The sequence below is a fragment of the Argopecten irradians genome, chromosome 11 (genome assembly GCF_041381155.1).
Source record: "Argopecten irradians isolate NY chromosome 11, Ai_NY, whole genome shotgun sequence".
Lineage (NCBI taxonomy): Eukaryota > Metazoa > Mollusca > Bivalvia > Pectinida > Pectinidae > Argopecten > Argopecten irradians.
This window is the reverse complement of record NC_091144.1, coordinates 25217470-25236133: the sequence shown is the minus strand read 5'-3', so window position 1 is coordinate 25236133 and position 18664 is coordinate 25217470. Positions and strand designations below refer to the sequence as shown.

Below are 18664 nucleotides of genomic sequence, written 5' to 3'. Positions count from 1 at the left end.
CGAAATTTTACAGTTTCCAGTGGCCCAAATGTATTTTCGATTTTTGAACTTAAATACTTAAAAACATTCCGCACTGAATGGTCAGATAGGTAGATTAAAACCAACGCTTAGTGTCCACATCACATATCATTTACATGGTTCATTTTCAATATTTGTTTCTTTATTCTCTAAACATTTCTCAAATAGATACTGACGTTTAAGGATTGACCTACATTTAAATGTAAATTAAATGTACATATTAAACACACACACAGAGCCATTTTCAGAATAATGCCAAACCCCTTGCAATTTTACCCATGGAAGTAAAAATAACACTTTTCATTAATTGTAACCAATCATTCACTCGCTCTCATCTATCTTAATTAGTGACGGTCCCGTTTAGTTGTTTTATGCCCATTAGACTACAATTATCGCCATGGAAATGTTCTCCTTTGAGCCCACGTATTAAATATGATACCATCTCTCGTTTATCGATACCAAGTTCTGGGATATCGTGTCACAATACGTCAGTTATAAGAGGATGTTTTGTAATCAGTGGCGTCATGACATCAACCTTAGTAAGCAGAGGTTCAAAAATATTGTAAACAGAGGACCGGGAACATTTCTTAGAAAACAGTAGGCCGGGAACATTTCTCAGTAAACAGAGGGTCGGGAACATTTCTTAGAAAACAGAGGATCAGGAACATTTCTTAGTAAACAGAGGGCCGGGGAAATTTCTTAGTAAACAGAGGACCGGGAACATTCTAGTAAACGAGGGCCGGGAACATTTCTTAGTAAACAGGGGCAGGGAACATTTCTAAGTTCTAAAAACAGATGTCCGGGAATATTTCTTAGTAAACAGAGGGCCGGGAACATATCTTAGTAAACAGAGGGCCAGGAACATTTCTTAGTAAACAGAGGGCCAGGAACATTTCTTAGTAAACAGAGGGCCAGGAACATTTCTTAGTAAACAGAGGACCGGGAACATTTCTAAGTAAACAGGGGCAGGGAACATTTCTAAGTAAACAGATGTCCGGGAATATTTCTTAGTAAACAGAGGGCCGGGAACATATCTTAGTAAACAGAGGGCCAGGAACATTTCTTAGTAAACTGAGGGCCGGGAACATTTCTTAGTAAACGAGGTTCAAAAATATTGCTTAGTAAACAGAGGATCAAAAATATTTCTTAGTAAACAGAGAGTAAACAGAGGGCCATGAACATTTCTTAGTAAACAGGGGCAGGGAACATTTCTTAGTAAACAGAGGACCGGGAATATTTCTTAGTGAACAGAGAGCCGGGGATATTTCTTAGTAATCAGAGGGCCGGGAACATTTCTTAGTAAACAGAGGCCGTGAATATTTCTTAGTAAATAGAGGGCCGGGAACATAGCTTAGTAAACAGAGGTTCAAAAATATTTCTTAGTAAACCGAGGGCCGGAACATTTCTTAGTAAACAGAGGGCCGGGAACATTTCTTAGTAAACAGAGGGCCGGGAACATTTCTTAGTAAACAGAGGGCCGGGAACATTTCTTAGTAAACCGAGGGCCGGGAACATTTCTTAGTAAACAGAGGGCCGGGAACATTTCTTAGTAAACAGAGGACCGGGAACATTTCTTAGTAAACAGAAGTCCGGTAATATTTCTTAGTGAACAGAGGGCCGGGGATATTTCTTAATAAGCAGAGTGTCGGGAACATTTGTTAGTAAACAGAAGTCCGGAAATATTTCTTAGTGAACAGAGGGCCGGGGATATTTCTTAATAAGCAGAGTGTCGGGAACATTTGTTAGTAAACAGAGGGCCGGAAACATTTCTTAGTAAACAAAGGGACAAAAAATGTCTTAGTAAACAGGGGATCGTACTTTTTTAACAGACAGATGTGTGATCTTGTAAAGAATATTTTAGACATAAAAGTATTATTCATTATATGTACAGCCTATCTTGTGTCACTGTGTATATGTCACTACGTTTTTGGCACAGGGGCTCGATTGCGAACAATCTTAAGAAAAAATGGGGTTTATAATTAATACTCCTTTTTTCATAACATTTTCTCGCATTCGAGCCCTGCGGTTTTGGGAGGCTGCGCTATACTCGTAGTGCATCGTCTTTTAACAGTAGAACTCTTTACCCATTTTATTGTGGTTTCTCACGGAAACATACTGCCACAGACAACAATAACATGATGCATGATGTACGTGTACAACTCTTCAGTGTCTCCCGAGACATAATGGCAACAAGACTAAGAAAGTCATAAATCTAATCAAAGATAAAGCGAAGAAAGAAAGTCAATTCGAAAATCCAACAGTTTTGGCCAACAAGGTACAAATATGAGTTATGTTTGTATGCTTGTACATGTATAGGTTATCTCTCTTAGAACCACATGTTGATTTTTTATCTCAACTTGAACTCATTAATCGCCAATTAAACACAACAAAGCATTCCACGTCGACAATTGTTTAGATATAGCGGCCATGGCTATACATTTCTATTCTGTCCTCTTTAATTGTTCCAATCTGTCTGACTACATATGACCACAAAGCCAAACACGTTATTTTGAATATTTGTGATTAAATTTACCAGTATGCAATCGGATACGAGTATATGTTTATATATTGAAAGACCTTGTCATTGTATTCCAGATTGTAATTTCTAACCATGTAAAGCATAGACAACCCTTTGTGTATTTATATTTTTTTGCATTTTATATCGTTTCCAATTATTGAGCCTATAAACTCCGATATGTTCTATATTTTCCTGAAATGATCCGAATGAAATTTTTGCCTGATTTCAGGTTCTTTATGTTCTTTTTGAAGCAAATTGTAACATCGACTTTAAATTTCTTTAAATGTTTTCTCTGTTTCCAAGACAAAACGCGAGCACGATAATAAACATACTTTCTGACACCGGAAGTAGATGGGAACCACAGCTTTTAGAGTGACATACACGTTTTTTTTTATTCAAGGACAGTAACTCTTCACACTTCAGCAACATTTCAAGAACCCCTTGGATTTTATTTCGGCAATATTGCTTTACGGTTGTGATAGAATTTACACTATTTCGCGATTTGATTAACATCAGACTTTGCCGTACACGTAACAGACAAATACGTTGTTGTATCTACATCTTACGAAGGCTCAACGTCAAGGACATTGTCCCACTGGAGGCAGATACAACGGATTCACACGAATGCTTGACTTTTATTAATCCCTTGGTAGACATTTGATAGCTTATGATCGCCAGATCAGCGTCAGATGGGGCGCTTGTTATTGTATATCAAATATAATCACATGAGTCTCTACGTAGAATTCCACACGGAAGAGTCGCAATAAGAATTCCTGTCAAACTCTTGTTTGCTTGACTAGGTATGACAGGACCACAGGACAAGAAGAGCTGTTGTACACACAATATGCGTGCAACAATAAAGTTCTCTTGTAGGCCTATTCCATTTTATTGTGAACTGTACTTACACATTCAGTTAAATAATTAAATGTAATTGTTAGAATTTTTTAAAGTCGATAAAGGCGTTTTTCTAGAGAAAATATGTTACAACATCACTTTTGTTTTATGTCTTAAAATATACATGTACCATCAATTCGATTATAATCATACATTTGCCCTCCAGGTAGGGAGTTAGAATTGTACCTTCTGCGACATTGCATGTTCGTAAAAGGCGCCTAAATTCAAGATCTGATGTTTTCTCTTATTCCGAACCGTCTTCTTTCTTCCTAACGTCTCCCTAGATACCACCCCACCTTTGGCCCCAAATTGAGCTCTCCCTCCCTGGGAAAGGCTCTTGGTTCCGTCCCCTGGCCGATACACCCCATAGTCTACAAAAGTCGTAGTTGCACTCAGAACAAAAGGAGTTAGGCGACTGGTTTGCCATGGTAATTGCAATATTGCAAAACCCAGTTAAGAGCTATCCATCCTCGATACTCCAGGGGTTCCGATCACTTACGATCTCTACACGCCGGGACTATCTGCAGTTATTGCCAATATAAATGGGTGTCAAGTCTATATTTACGGCGTTTTGAGTGTTTAAAATATGTTTACAAAATAATAAATAATGCCATTGTCTTTTAAGATTGTTTAGTACCATACAGTTGTTTCCTGTTAATTAAGTGTCATTTGATACCACGTTGATAATAATGAAGTAGACCTGTAACCTTTGACCTTTGTCCATATATCAGTACGCGAGACTCGATAACCTGTCATGTTGACCCTCATGTGACCTACAGTATTCTACAAATTTATCTATATATGAAAGTACCAAGAAACCTTTATCTATTTAGAGATTAAAAAACGCACTTCAAAACGACGCGAAATTATTAATCTCATTTTACACCTATAAAAGACTAGACGTCGCCTTTGTAGAGATACATTCAAACTTCATACTCATTACCGGTATGGTTTATTTAACGGAATATTGGTCTGTTATTGGGCCAGAACACTAACCACCTCGCGGAATGCTTGGTATTTATTGGTCATTGCTTATAGGATCGTATAATGTACATTGTGTTTGCTGATCAAACAGAATTCTTAATTACGTTCTGGTCTATTATCACCTGTACAAGTGCACTTTATCTTATATACTGAGGAGATTCTGAATACAAAGAAACAAAGAAAATAATAAATTGATATGAGTGGAATTTTAGCGTTTGATATTTTTGTGTTATCACTTGAAAATTGAAAACGGAAGAGAGAACCCAAGAGAGAATAAATAATACATTCTCAAATCAGGCTAAAGTTTAAAAAATATCGTACGAAAATCTAAAAAATCTAAAAAAATTTTTTAAAGGATTTTTGAATTTTCAAGTCAAGATATGTTTGAAAAAAATCAGTCATTCGGCGATAGTATAGAGACCTTCTTCCGGAAAACGACGCAAATCATATCAAGTAACCCAGTCCGCAACGTATAGGGGGTAATCGACGATGGTTCAACCCAGGAAAATGAATCATGTTGGTGGGAATGAAACGCAAATGAATACACAATAACTCATTTAACTACTCTATACTACAACGCTCAACCACACCCCCCCCCCCCCCCCCCCAAAAAAAAAAACAAAAAAAAACCCAACAAAATAAAAAATTAAAAAAACCTACTTGACCGGCATAGCAGCTGATAAAATGAAATATAATATTATTTAAAAAAAGATTGACATGAGATTGATCGAGGTTTATCAATACTACATTACCATACGTATGATATATGAGATTTTGTTGATCATAAAATTATAATTTATGAAACAATGGGCGTCTTCTTTGTATGCCATCATAACTAAAGCTGGAGCAACATCAGAAACTTAGTTTTATTTACATGACAGTAGTGGCTATGACTAGACTGGCTAATTTTATGATGCAATAAAATAAAGACATAGTAAGAAAAAGATATTCGGTCATAAATTTCACGAATTTTAATAACATCAATTCAACTGAAATCCAGAAAACATACTCCATGCCAGGACAGAATAACGCCAAAATTCGCCAATAGACAAGATCAGGAAAAATCAAAGAAAAAATGTAAAAATACATAGAATATATAGGGAAAAATAAAAATTACGAAGACTTTTGGCACGTCACTGTACATATCTCTGATCGGCTATTTGTGAATATGTACATTGTAAAAAAATATGTTCAATATATAAATAAGTACTAGTACATGTCCTGATAACGAGTAAGTAATAATTATTTTTAAAAACATTCCGGGATACAGATTCCGGAAATTCTAAAGGTTGTCCTAGTACATGTACTACATGTATATGCACGATTTCCAGGTGCGTGTATTTAGTAAGTCAATATATTTAATGAAACAGACGACAATATTTTGGGCATTTTTTCAGATATATTCAATGATATCACAAACATGGACCTGATGACATAACGGACAGCCGGGAGAATATTGTTAGTCCAAGAGCTTGAGATTAAGTCAGCAAATGCCAATTCCAACACGATGTCCGACTATCAGCTACCCCAATTAATTCAACAAGACTTTATCGGGGAGACATTCGAATGTTAATTACCATGACATCGTCCAAAATCTGCATATTCACTATCATTGAAAATTCCTCTATTATAGAATTTATTGAAATTAAAATATCTTAATATCAAAAAAATACTCTTGTTTCGTTGTCTTCTAATACGATGTTTAGCCTAGAACATGCTTTAGCAGTCAACAGTCAAAACTCTTTTCCCTCGGTGTTGGGACCAACCAGAGAAACTGTTTCCCAACACCTCGGGAAAAGAGTTTTGACTGTTGACTGATAAGGCATGAAACAACTGTATAGTGTCAGATGGTTACGGTCGGGCATCGATAGTTGGTCAACTTTGAAATATTGAAGTACTGCAATTGGTTTACACACATTGACGGGAGTGGTCGAGTAGTACCGATAAGTAATCTTTAATTCGTAAACAGTCAACATTTCTTGAGTGTAAGCATCTGAAATTTTGGACTAAATAATTGTGTCGGTAAGATCTTTTGTCCACTTTTTCATTTATCCATTTTTTTAGCTGAGGACTCAATGCCTATATACCATATTTTGTAGTGCGCGCTAGGTAGCGACTGGACATTATGCTACGAAGCAGAACACAAGTATGAGTGATTCAGTTTGGTCCCACTTGGTAGTGGCAATGATATGAGCAACATACATTTGCTCACATTCATGATCTAGACATTTTGTTTACACTCGATTAGAATGCTAGTTGTAATTGCCTATCACTTAGTAATACAAGATACCTTCCATATTTGTTGTAGAGATTAAAACTAATCAACGGCATCCATCATATCTCTGTCAAGTTTCCTTATAGGGAACAACCAACTAATTATAAATGTAAAAAGACCTTCTAAATGGCCACTGTGTATAGAAGATTGAGCCCAATGGAATTTTAACCTGGCCACTGATTGGCTGCTTAATTATGAATTTCAAAATTAAAAATGTTTTCTGACAGGTTATTATTCTTAGACAACAATGATATGAATTTAGAAATCCAGATTGAAAGGAGGGGTATCACTTTGTGCCGTTTTACAGCTTCTAATTGATAAGCAAACTATTTTCCATAAAGATACCTTAGGGTCAGGTGCATATGGCATGCTATTCAGAGCATCCGGAATTTTCTGGGCTCATGGTGATTTCAGAGTTCAAACCTCAAAGAGTAAAAATTCACATTTTCATTTAAGTCATAATTAATGAAATATTAGAATAGAAATACATATAATATTTTTTTGCAGTTTTTGCCTGCAAATCTTGGGTTCGAGAAATTCAGTTCAGAAAACTGATGAAAAATTGAATAAGTATATGTAGGTCACAGATACCTAGATGTTTTTGAAGCATCTGTTCTATTTTATAATTAGAAACTAATATTTTTGCTGAAAACTTCGATTTTTCAACATTTAATTGCTATAAAAAATCGTACATTGTACAGGATGGTATATTTCTTGGGTTTCTTCAATTTAACTTAAATCCAGAAAACATGCTCCAAGGCATGACTGAAGCTCCGCTTTCGTGGTTTGCAACCGTCACCCAAACATCATCGCCGCTGTTTAACTGTAAAACCACCAAACCTGTACTGGCACCGCTATGATAAGCAGATGCGGACACAGTAGACGCCATTGTAACGCCATTCTTTATAAGATAAGAATCTACGAAATGGTTAGCAATCGTGACAATGTTCCATGAGAAGACATAAGTACCAGAGTCTTGGCACGTGAAAGTTCCCGTATGTTGAGAGTAGCCATTTTCGTTGTTAGTGATGATACGATCGAACACAATCTCGCGATTCTTAGCAGGCGAGTTGACAGTCGTTCCAAGATTAGCATGAAAAGCAATAGTCCCTGACGCTGAAATGAGATAAAATAAATTAACGCATATGAATGAAATAATGGTCACATCAAATATAACGAAGATTTTATAGATTTAATATATATGTTCTATAAGATAGATATTCTCTGGTATTAGCGCTCCATTCTCGTTTTTTGCAAATACACATGTATGTGTGTGTGTGTGTGTGTGTGTGTTTGTGTGTGTGTGTGTGTGTGTGTGTATGTGTATTTCATGTGATATAATGAACTTTCATTATGTGTGCAGATTAATTTATTGAAAGATAATATTTTTTAATAACACTAACTTCGAGGTCCTTTTATGAATTGTATTAACATAAAATGCAAAGAACAACAAAAATATGAATTACATATGGCAAGCCAATTTAACATTTATTGAAGGAGCAAGGTATATCCCGTATTTAATCGAATTATATAAGATATCTTATATAATTAAATAAGATATCTTATAAAGTATACAAGAAATCTTATATAACATATAAGATATCTTATATAGCATATAAGATATCTCATAATAATATAACTTATATAAGATATCTTATTCAGTATATAAGACATCTCATATAGTATTTAAGATATCTTATTTAATTTTCTATAAAAGATACCTTATATCGTTTATAAGATATCTTATTTAATATACAAGATATCTTATAAGGGCACAGCCCTTCGTTCCAGGGCACGAAGTGCGAAGCACTTCTAAGGTAACACATACACGTAAATATAAGAAAAAACTCAATCTTCAAAATCCAATCCTACACAATGACAGCTTCAGTTTGTGGCCGCCATTTTTTACCCACTGTAAAAATTTCCCATCAGCGTGAATGCAATGCTTTGAAGTCAGCTCATTATATAATCAAGCGGTTCAAACGCTTTTATGATCCGACGAACGTAATCTTCATCCGGCAGAAGCTCTGTGCTTAGTGCTCTTTATTTGCAAGCGTTCAAGTGATAGACCACCTTCCAATATAATCAGCTGACCAAAAACGGAATATCTGTTACGGAAATAAAAAAAAAGCTTCCTTCTCTTATGTGGATTTCCTTCTCAAATTGGGGGTTTGGGGACAAAGATAGAGTGTGAATATATGAATAAAAAAATAAACAGAAAATTCGGCTCCGTTATTTCCATAAATTGAACTTTTAATGTACAAATTTTAATGTTCTCTTATATTGAATTGTCCCTTTAAACACATACTACAAATGTATTACAGGATCCTTGGTGGGAATGAAAATTATATTTTATAACCATGAGTTCAGTGTATTCATGATCGTGCAGACGTATTTTACTGTATATAACCCAGACAAGCCCAGAAATGCGATAGGTTTGCGACAAAAAGGGAGGAAAAAAGGTAAGAGGGTATATACCATCTTCCGGTAAGGCAACGTACAGTAAGTGTACATATATCAAATAAATTACTTTTACATCATGTATATGTTATTTTTACACAATATTGTAGATTATTAACAGCAGAACATTCAATCATATCAGTAACGATTAGTTCTTTCACTGAGTTATGAACATATCTTATTTTACAAACCATGATAGATTATAAGAATTAAGTAGTATATCATGATCAGACATACCGACACGTTTAGTGTCCCTGACTTTGGTGATCCTCGGTGCCTCCCGACGTGTAAACAAACTTCTGTTCGCCACCTTCCCGTGCTGTGGTATGTCCTGGTTCTTGGTTCCGGATTCTTTTTTCTGGGTTTCCATGACTACCGTATCGTTGTTTACTTTAAACTTTTGTAATGGACTATCGTCATCATAGTGATAATTCGATAATTTTTTGTCCTTCACTGATGTCACTGTTTTAACAAACTGTATCGAATTGTATTGGTCCCGTAACTGGTCATTTTCATACCGAAGTTTGTCTATTTCCGACTGCATATTGTTGATTCTTATTGAATCCTCCACACGAGAGCCTTCAAGTATTTTCACGCGATTCTCAAGCTCAAGTATGAAAGTAAATAAATTGTTATCAAGTTCTAATTTATGATCAGAGGAGAATGATTCTGGTCTCATAGTATCTCCAAAAATCATCCCGAAACTGACTGAGAGTAGAAATATTGACAATAACTCCATTTTGTCGCAGAATTTGACCTGGTCTAGGCTTTAGAAGGGTCAGTGGTTATCTCTCACCTCAGACTTATCACCTGTCGTAGCTGTTCCAATTAAATGTTGTACTACCTATACGATAAGCAATGATCATGGCAGCAATAGTACATTTCGACCAGACTATACCTTCTAATGCAAACATCTACTAGGTATAATATTTGGTTAGATATTTCGAACAGCTACGCAACAGTCTGACAATTTGAAAATCTCATTGTTTATGAAGAAACAATCAATTATTCTTTCTTATTTCAAATAGTCCGAGTTCAAGGTCTCAAAATGACACCAGCAAATTACGAATTTCATCAGTAGTTACGGTAAACACACGTATTTCACTAAATTAAGATTTTTGTCGATGAAAAAAGGAAGGACTATTTTTTCAATAAAGTAAAATTTATGATTTTCCAAGAACTGTATAATGTTGTCTATGTAGATAATGTCATTGTTTTCGTGGTTGCGTTGTTCAAAACCCCCGATATCAAAATAAATAGGCCGTTTCATTTACTGGCAGCCAGTGGTGAAAAGCTCTAATAAATATGCTGTTTCATACATTATTAGAATCCTTGTTCCAAAGTACAACTACGAATATTTCTCACAAAAGAAAATATTTAAAAGCATTTCATGTTATGCAGTACTTACTTGGTTAAAAAATATATTTCACTAAACGGATTCCAAATGAAATACCATTAATGTATAGTACTGTACACTGTATTTGATTCCTCAGCTAAGTTATCGATTTACACGTATCTACTTTATGGTTAGTAGTTTTAGTTCAGTATTACGTAAACGATACACACTTTTTATCCTTTTGTGATATGATGTCTGAGTCTACGTGTGTTTATGAATACCAAGTCAGTGGCGTCACTAGCAGGAAATGAATGTGGATGCAAATTGTAGTTCGTGCGCCGATGGCGCGAGAAGTTTTTTTATTTCTAAATATATATATATTCAGTAATCAGCAAATACAGATACAAATGCGCAACATTCTTATTTCATTCTCTAATAATTGAATAATTACTATTTTGTTTCAATATTAATTAATATTTGTATAAATATTACATTTTGGAATCTCACCCTTTCACTCATATAGTAGTACTGAGTTATGTCATTCAATAATACACGATGTACATTATTCTTTCATTCCATAGATTGTTTCTGTCAATTTCACCACACACTTCAATATTTTACATACAGCCTTATTAAATTTCACAGAAAATCACACATTTTGAAATCTCACCCTTTCACTCATTTAATAGCATTGAGTTCTGTCATTCAACAATCCATTATTCTTTCATTCCCTAGATTTTTTTCTGTCAATTTCACCACAATTCATTATTTTACATACAACCTTCTTAAATTTAACAGAAAAAAAGAAAGTAAAATAAATAATTGACCATATTTAACTAGCTATTTAGATGTAATTTTAAGATAAGGCGCGAGAAGTTTTTTTTTTTTTTTTTTTTTTTTTTTTTTTTGGGGGGGGGGGGGGGGGGGGGGTCCAGGGGGGACCCCGCCTCCCCCTGAAAAAATTACCTTATAATGAGATGAATTTTACGATGTATTTTTTATGATTTTAAAGCGGTCTTTACGTGGTAATTTTTCGAAAAAAAACCCATTGAAAACAGATTAATTCATATTGCAGATTGAAAGTTACCTAAATTTAGAAATTATAATTGTAAATGCCGTCGTATCTTTATGCTAACATGTACTGTGTTTTTGCCAAACACGGCCGTGTCTTTGGTGAATTTCTTACTACACTGCAATTAAATGGTAGGCCTAGAGCAATTTTTATAATTTTGTAAGAAAACAGAGTTTTAATAGACGGTCAATTTCTTTCTGAATGTAAGTGCACGTGCTGATACTCTCATTGGATCATTTCTACACATGAAAAGTTCATTGTAATAACATCCTCCTGTTTTTTTGTCCAGCGGAAATGTCAATAATGGTATCCACGTCTATGGGCATGTCGTGGTGCACATGTAACAGAGCCAGAGCCCATGCTCGCAGGTTTTAAGGCGTTTCATAACACTATAGTAAGCTTCTTTCTAATGTTGCCGTTGTTGATGGCAAGGTTTTTAAGATTTGAAAGATCTTGTGTATATTGGGATATAAGTCCTTGTTAGTTACCTACTGTCTTGTTCCTGTCGGGTTTTCGGCTTACATTGTAAAAACGTCAATTTTCTGACACGACCTCGCACCAACTTTTAGCGAGTATAATTGTAGACCGTGGAAACGGAACAGAAACAAATTTTCATGAAAAAGTAAACCTAAAAAGTAAAAATAAAAGGCGATTCGGATAACAAATTAAAATGTATTATGTCAGTCTCGGTTACGTGTAGTTATGACTTCGATTTTTTAGAATTGATTGATGTGCACGCAGTTGCGTTTTTGTGTCAATGGTAGCTACGCCACTACAGGTGTTGTCCTGGTGTTTACTATGCCGGTGAACCCACGACAATTGAGATAATTACTATCTCGATTTGACCTGGATTTGCAAAGAGGTGTCGTAGATTTGACCAGGATTTGTATATAGGTGTCATTGATTTGATCTAGATTTGTATAAAGAGGTGTCGTAGATTTGACCTAGATTTATATATTTATATACAGGTGCCGTCGATTTGAACTAGATTTGTATAAAGAAGTGTCGACGAATTGACCTAGATTTATAAACAGGTGCCGTCGATTTGACCTAGATTTGTGTACAGGTGTCGTCAATTTGACCCAGATTTGTATACAGGTGTCGTCAATTTGACCCAGATTTGTATACATGTGTCGTAGATTTGACCTAAATTTGTATACGTGCCGTCGATTTCACCTAGATTCGTATATGCAGGTGTTGTCGATTAAAGCAAAGAGCTTTAACTCCCCAGGAGCATCATGCTCTTTTTGTTTATTGAAAGTTTTTTTTTAAATATATTTATAATTTCCTTTTTTCATAAACTAACAGTGTCTTCTATTAAAAAATGTATCTTACCTGTGTTTGTAATTTTGTTTTATCAATTACACTTTTTGTCTGATAGATGCAGTACGATTATGATGCTTTGCATATATTTTTCACAAAATCTGCCAGCTAAACTCGAAGAGCGTATTTCAGAGCATATTTCATATAAAATCTATATTCATGTCATATCTTCTTTTATTAATACTTTGAGTTGATTATCTGTAAAATAAGACGATATTTCGGTCCCAGTCTACAATTTAAGTGCTGATTTTTTTATTCTGAATCTATCAAAATATGTTTTGTTTTGTTTTGATGGATTTCCGAGTATTTGCGTTTTAGTGCTGAATGTTTTTTTATTGTGATTCAAACACATAATTTCGTAATGAATTGTTCTTGTGTTATAGGCTTTGTTTTAATGATCAAAATTACGAAGATACTTAAAGCATGGAAAACGAATTATATATAGCTTTCTCAGAATTGTGTCAAACCAGTAATACAAATAAAATATAGATTAAATAGTTCATTAATCTATTGCAAACTACTTTAAAATTGGTATGAACATAAAGCTCATCACTTTATGCAACACAGTAACAAAATGCATTTAGTTTTGTGGTGAAACGAGGAGTGGAACTACGCCGGAACCCATCCTTAAGGACAAAAATTAGACCAAAAATAACCGCATTAATTTCAATAAATAACTTTAATTTCAATTAAGTTTAAACCTAGAACATGTGCTTCTGTAAATAATATCTGCTCCGTTTTCACGGTTACCGACTTGAACTCGAACGATATTCAACTGCAGGACGACAAAACCGGAATCTCTACCAGAATGGCTATTAGAATAGGAAACACTAGTCGCCATGACACCATCATTTTTCATCAAAATGAAATCTAAGTAGTGGCTAGGATATATGGCTATATTCCAAACGAAGACATCTATCCCGGGTATGTGACACGAGAAGGTTCCCGTTTGTTAAGAGTATGAATTCCCGATGTTTGTTAAGACCATGTTGAAAACGATCTCTTGATTCGAGTTAGGATTGTTTATATCGCTACTAAGTCCTGCATGGAAGGCCACGGTTTCTTCGTTTTGTGGTGTTAATGTGGGCGCTATAGATGAAAGATATAAAAGAATTAGATTCCCAATAACCTTAGAAGACTACCATACAGCATTGTTTATTATCAAACATTTATAGGAAAGTTTGACGGCTTGGTCTGTACACAGCAGCTGGCATAAGTCTTCTGACAATTTACTATTGAAGAAAACTGATCTAAGTGTTCACGATGGTGCTTTCAGAGGCAATGTCAAAGATAATCAATATTATGCTATCTATGCCGAAAAAAGCATCTTCAACAACAAGTAACCAAATCATTTTCGCCAACCAATCATAGAGAACAGTTTATTTATAACCAGGTGGAATCCCAACAACATGGCATGCAAACCTACTATAATTGCTACATTTCTGAACCATCCCATGGACTATAGGTATTGGTAGTATAGTGTAGTATTCTTGTAGATTAAATCTTGTTATCACTGTTTCACTACAATACCCAGTTGATGATAAGTTGATGATAAGCGCAATATCTACACAGACCAGTCACTGTAACAGGTGTCTGTTTTGAGATGGACACAAGTCAAGGTCAGTAATTTGTAGTGCTTTCTGAGAAATGAAAATACAAATGTAACAATGCAAAGTTACGGATGGACGAACGACAGTAGGAGTGTCTATTGAATAGCCTAACAACCATATGATAATGGTAGGCTAATACTAAGAAAATATACAGATACGGTTTACGGTTTACCTTGTTTAAAAAATGAATAGAGAATGGGAAATGATTTGGTATATTTAAAATTCTCGAACATTTTCAATGACAATACAGACACTTTATAAACCCTTTAAAACATATAATACATGAACATCTAATTATAGAACGTAGGCAATGATTTTTATGATTAAAAACAAAATAGATCAACATTGTTTTGAATGTACGCTTACGTGGGGTAGTTTTGAAAACAAGGTATTTTCTGAAATCTTCGCGGTTTATCAAGAGCACACTATGATTTTTGTTTTATGGCGCCATAATAAAAATGTGCTCAAGTTAATCCTTATAATTCAATTAAAAAATCCAGTGAAATCCCAAGTATTTTAAGATATCCCTACGTCGTATTGCTCAACCCTAAGCATCATTACACAAATTGCCGTGATTTTCACGTTACGAAAAGATTACATAGTAATTACATTTTGATGCCAATGAAAATGGTCGTAACAAGGAAGATTGAATCATTTCAATATTACATAAGTGTTTGTGAAGATGATTTATAATCATTGGATTAATCATTGAAAAGTTTGCTGCAGCACGACCTTAAATACGTTACTTATCTCTATACTCGTATTGCACAATCTATGTTGACATATTGTGGATAATATGATGCTTGTGGAAAGTATTGCTTTCTGATATATAAGTGTTGTGTCTGCTTATTATAGCAGAAATTTTACATTTTATAGTGCATTTTAGTGAAGCACATATATACTGCCAAAGATCAACATTTTACATTTTTTTTGTTATGTGACCAAAGATTATGATGACAAGTTGCGATCGTGTTTCGTCCGTCGTCGTGCGCCATGCGCCGTGCGTAAAACTAAAAAGACGTTTAGGAAAAGGGAAAGTAAAGGTCAATGCAATGGCGTTATAATTACCACAAATCTAATGCCCGACCTTCATTCACAGCAAGCGCAGAGGATGATATGAATCTTGTAATTTACCCCGATCTATCTGGGTGAAATTGTTGAAAGCCAGTTAAACAGACACAACCATGTCTAGAAACTGGAAAAAATTCTGAATCTCTGGCTAACTTCAAATGAGCGAGAAATACTTTATTGAAACACGCTTTTTCTTATATATTATCTTTTGAGAGTCTAAACATAGCTAATCTTTGGTAAGTTTGCTGTCAAACTTTCTTATTCATAATATATTTTTCAGCGTTCTATTTAGTTTTGATTAGTTTTTAGTCGCCTTCGTGTCCACGCAGTAATGCAAAGGTGTTTCAGTTCTCGAATATTTTTTAAGGAAAAAAACTTTACAGTTTTGAGATTATTACTGGTACTCTTAATATTAAAACAGCTTATTTCAATAAGATGAAGAAACTCGAAGCCAAATGAAAAAAATAAGATCCAAAACGCTTTTGTCTTTTTCTTCTGTTTTCAAATATGATGAGGTCATCAGTTGTAAATGACATTAATTAATTTATAAAAAGGAAGGTAATTCGAAAAATGATGCATTCCACAATTTAATGCCATTCCGAAAGTTTAAAGCCTGAAAACATGCTCATGGAGTGAATGGTTTCCCCACTTTTATGGTTACCGATTGACACCCAGACTTCGTCCCCGATATCGACATGTACGACGGCAAGACCAGAACTGGAATCCCAATAATATCCATTCCCAGACACAGTTGATGCCACCGCGACGCCATTCTTCATCAAATGGGAATCCACGAAATGGTTCTGTGACGTCACTACATTCCAGGAGAAGACGTAGATACCTGTCTGCTGGCACGTGAAAGTCCCCGTATGCGAGGAGTAGCTATTCCCGGTGTTTGTGACAATATTACCAAATACGACCTCCTGACTGCTTGAAGGCGAAGTAATGCTATGGCCAATGTTTGCATGAAAAGCCACGGGCTCTGTAACCACTGTAATGAAGAAAGCGTCGCAAATAATGCATCGATGGAACCGTCTACTCCGTATTTGCAATTTTGATTTTAAATTCATAATAATGACATTAAGGTGCTACTAGAAATTAAAGTTAAGTATTATATTTAGCTACACATGGTTACTTTTAAAACTGTAGCTTTAATAACATCAGAACTAGAATAGGTACGACACAGCATATAGGGCCAATATATGGAGAGAAGCAATATTTGTTGGATTTATAAAGATACAAAAAAGTACATACAATTATGCAAACAACAAGTTTTTTTTAATTTCAATGTGAAACAAATGAAAAATGTCAGAAATTATGTTAAGTAGCTTTAAAGAATTTTAGATTTATCGATAGTTATGTATTTTAGAACTAAAACAAATGCATATGACATTGTTGAGCACATTAAAAACTGATACCAGGGTATATTACATTGGATACAAAATTTACTAACCAACACGTTTTGAAATCCTGTGTGTAGAAGGTGTGTCCTTCCCACCGTTACGTTTGGTCTGTCTCTGGTCAGTCTTCCCTCCATATCCTGGTACGTCTGCCTCGTCATTCCAGATTACATCTTCATTCACAGCATCCACTGCTCCGGGAGTATTGTTTACGACATAGTTACTAAGTCCAAACTCAGTCGCTTCTGAACCTTCTGAACCTATGTTTACACTACCAAGAAATGGATCAATTTCAGAGTTCACGGTGGCAGCATCACCAGTGCGATCACATACTGTCCATAGACGATTGTTTTCAGATTTCAGTTCGTCAATTTCCGATTGCATATCGTGCATGCGTCCTGCATCTTCGGTACGAGAGTCCTCAAGATATTTCACGCGATTCTCAAGATCAGAAATCAAAGTTAAGAGTTTATCGCTTACCTCGTGTGAGGATAAAGCTGCAACCGAACTTCTTGCATCTCCCACAGATATTGCAATAGCGGAAACGAGTAGTAATATGGATATGGCGTCCATACTGACCAAGATCAAGTCTGTTTACATAAGTAAACTTTATCTGTGACTGTTACGTTTACATCTGCGATACAACAAGTTAGTTCCCATAACCTAAATGGAACTGACGCTTTTATCTCATTCTCATTCCATTCCTTCTGAAGTATGATTACAAAGATGAAGTTGAATAATATCACGTATGAAAGGGTTTCTTTCAGAGGAACTTCAGCAAAATTTATCTACACAGGCAAAATGGTTGAGGTCAATTTGACCTAAACATATAATGTTCTGAAATTCACCTAATTATGATCTGAAAATGAGTTCAGAACCCCCTGTCAATGCAAGGTAAATTACAGGTAATTTTTAGGTGAATTTTGTCTAAAATGAAAAATTGTTTCTTTATCCTTGAAGGTATATATCATGATAACCGACACGGGATTGTTAACATGTACTTACTCAGTGAATTACACAATGTAAAATTGATTTTGAAATTGACATGAAGTGTCATAAAGATACTTTACCTGTGTAATGTAGTCTGACTGAGGAGGTATTACTGAAACAGAATATTATCGAAGAAATGAACAATTGAAGGACTCATTGCCATCAACATGCTAAACATCATTACACAAATTGCCGTGATTTTCACGTTACGAAAAGATTACATAGTAATTACATTTTGATGCCAATGAAAATGGTCTTAACAAGCAAGATTGATCATCTCAATATTACATAAGTGTCTGTGAAGATGATTTATAATCATTGGATTAATCATTGAAAAGTTTGCTGTAGCACGACCTTAAATATAATTATTTAAACGTGCTAAAACTTACTAATGCATGAGAAGTGACCAATTTCCATGACAATTATAGATCAAAGTTGAAGCTGACGTGACATTTTACATTGACAAATTTGTACGCGAATGTAAAAAGGAGAGAAAATAACGAGTAAAGTATTATTTACTTCAAACATTGCAAGAGAAACCTAAAGAAACCAAACAAACAATAACAAGAAATGCAATGTAGATTAGTAAAATATCTTCCCGCTATCTTTAGTCATGCTTGAAATCATGTTGCTTTACTTTATTTTTGTGATAACACAAACCATTCATGAAAAAAGACGTTATGTTATACCAGTATCAGACAGTTATTATCTAA

The 18664-nt window shown here is 34.8% G+C and overlaps 1 protein-coding gene across 1 annotated transcript; it reads right to left on the bottom strand.

The window, feature by feature from the left end:
- Positions 1-5370: 5370 nt before the first annotated feature.
- Positions 5371-18556, bottom strand: LOC138334500 (uncharacterized). Its single transcript, XM_069283158.1, has 4 exons — positions 17015-18556; positions 16151-16552; positions 9387-9728; positions 5371-7805 (listed from the first exon to the last, which is right to left on the bottom strand). Exons 1-4 carry the CDS (start codon positions 17532-17534, stop codon positions 7414-7416), a joined length of 1656 nt encoding a protein of 551 aa, XP_069139259.1. The 5' UTR covers positions 17535-18556; the 3' UTR covers positions 5371-7413.
- Positions 18557-18664: the final 108 nt, after the last annotated feature.

Coding starts and splice junctions, on each gene's coding strand:
- LOC138334500 (XM_069283158.1), bottom strand. CDS start 17,534: ATGGACGCCATATCCATATTACTACTCGTTTCCGCTATTGCAATATCT. Junction 9,729..16,150: donor TAAACTTTCGGAATGGCATT/AAATTGTGGAAT, acceptor AAATACTTGAAG/GCTCTCGTGTGGAGGATTCA. Junction 7,806..9,386: donor CAGGGACACTAAACGTGTCG/GTATGTCTGATC, acceptor ATCTCATTTCAG/CGTCAGGGACTATTGCTTTT.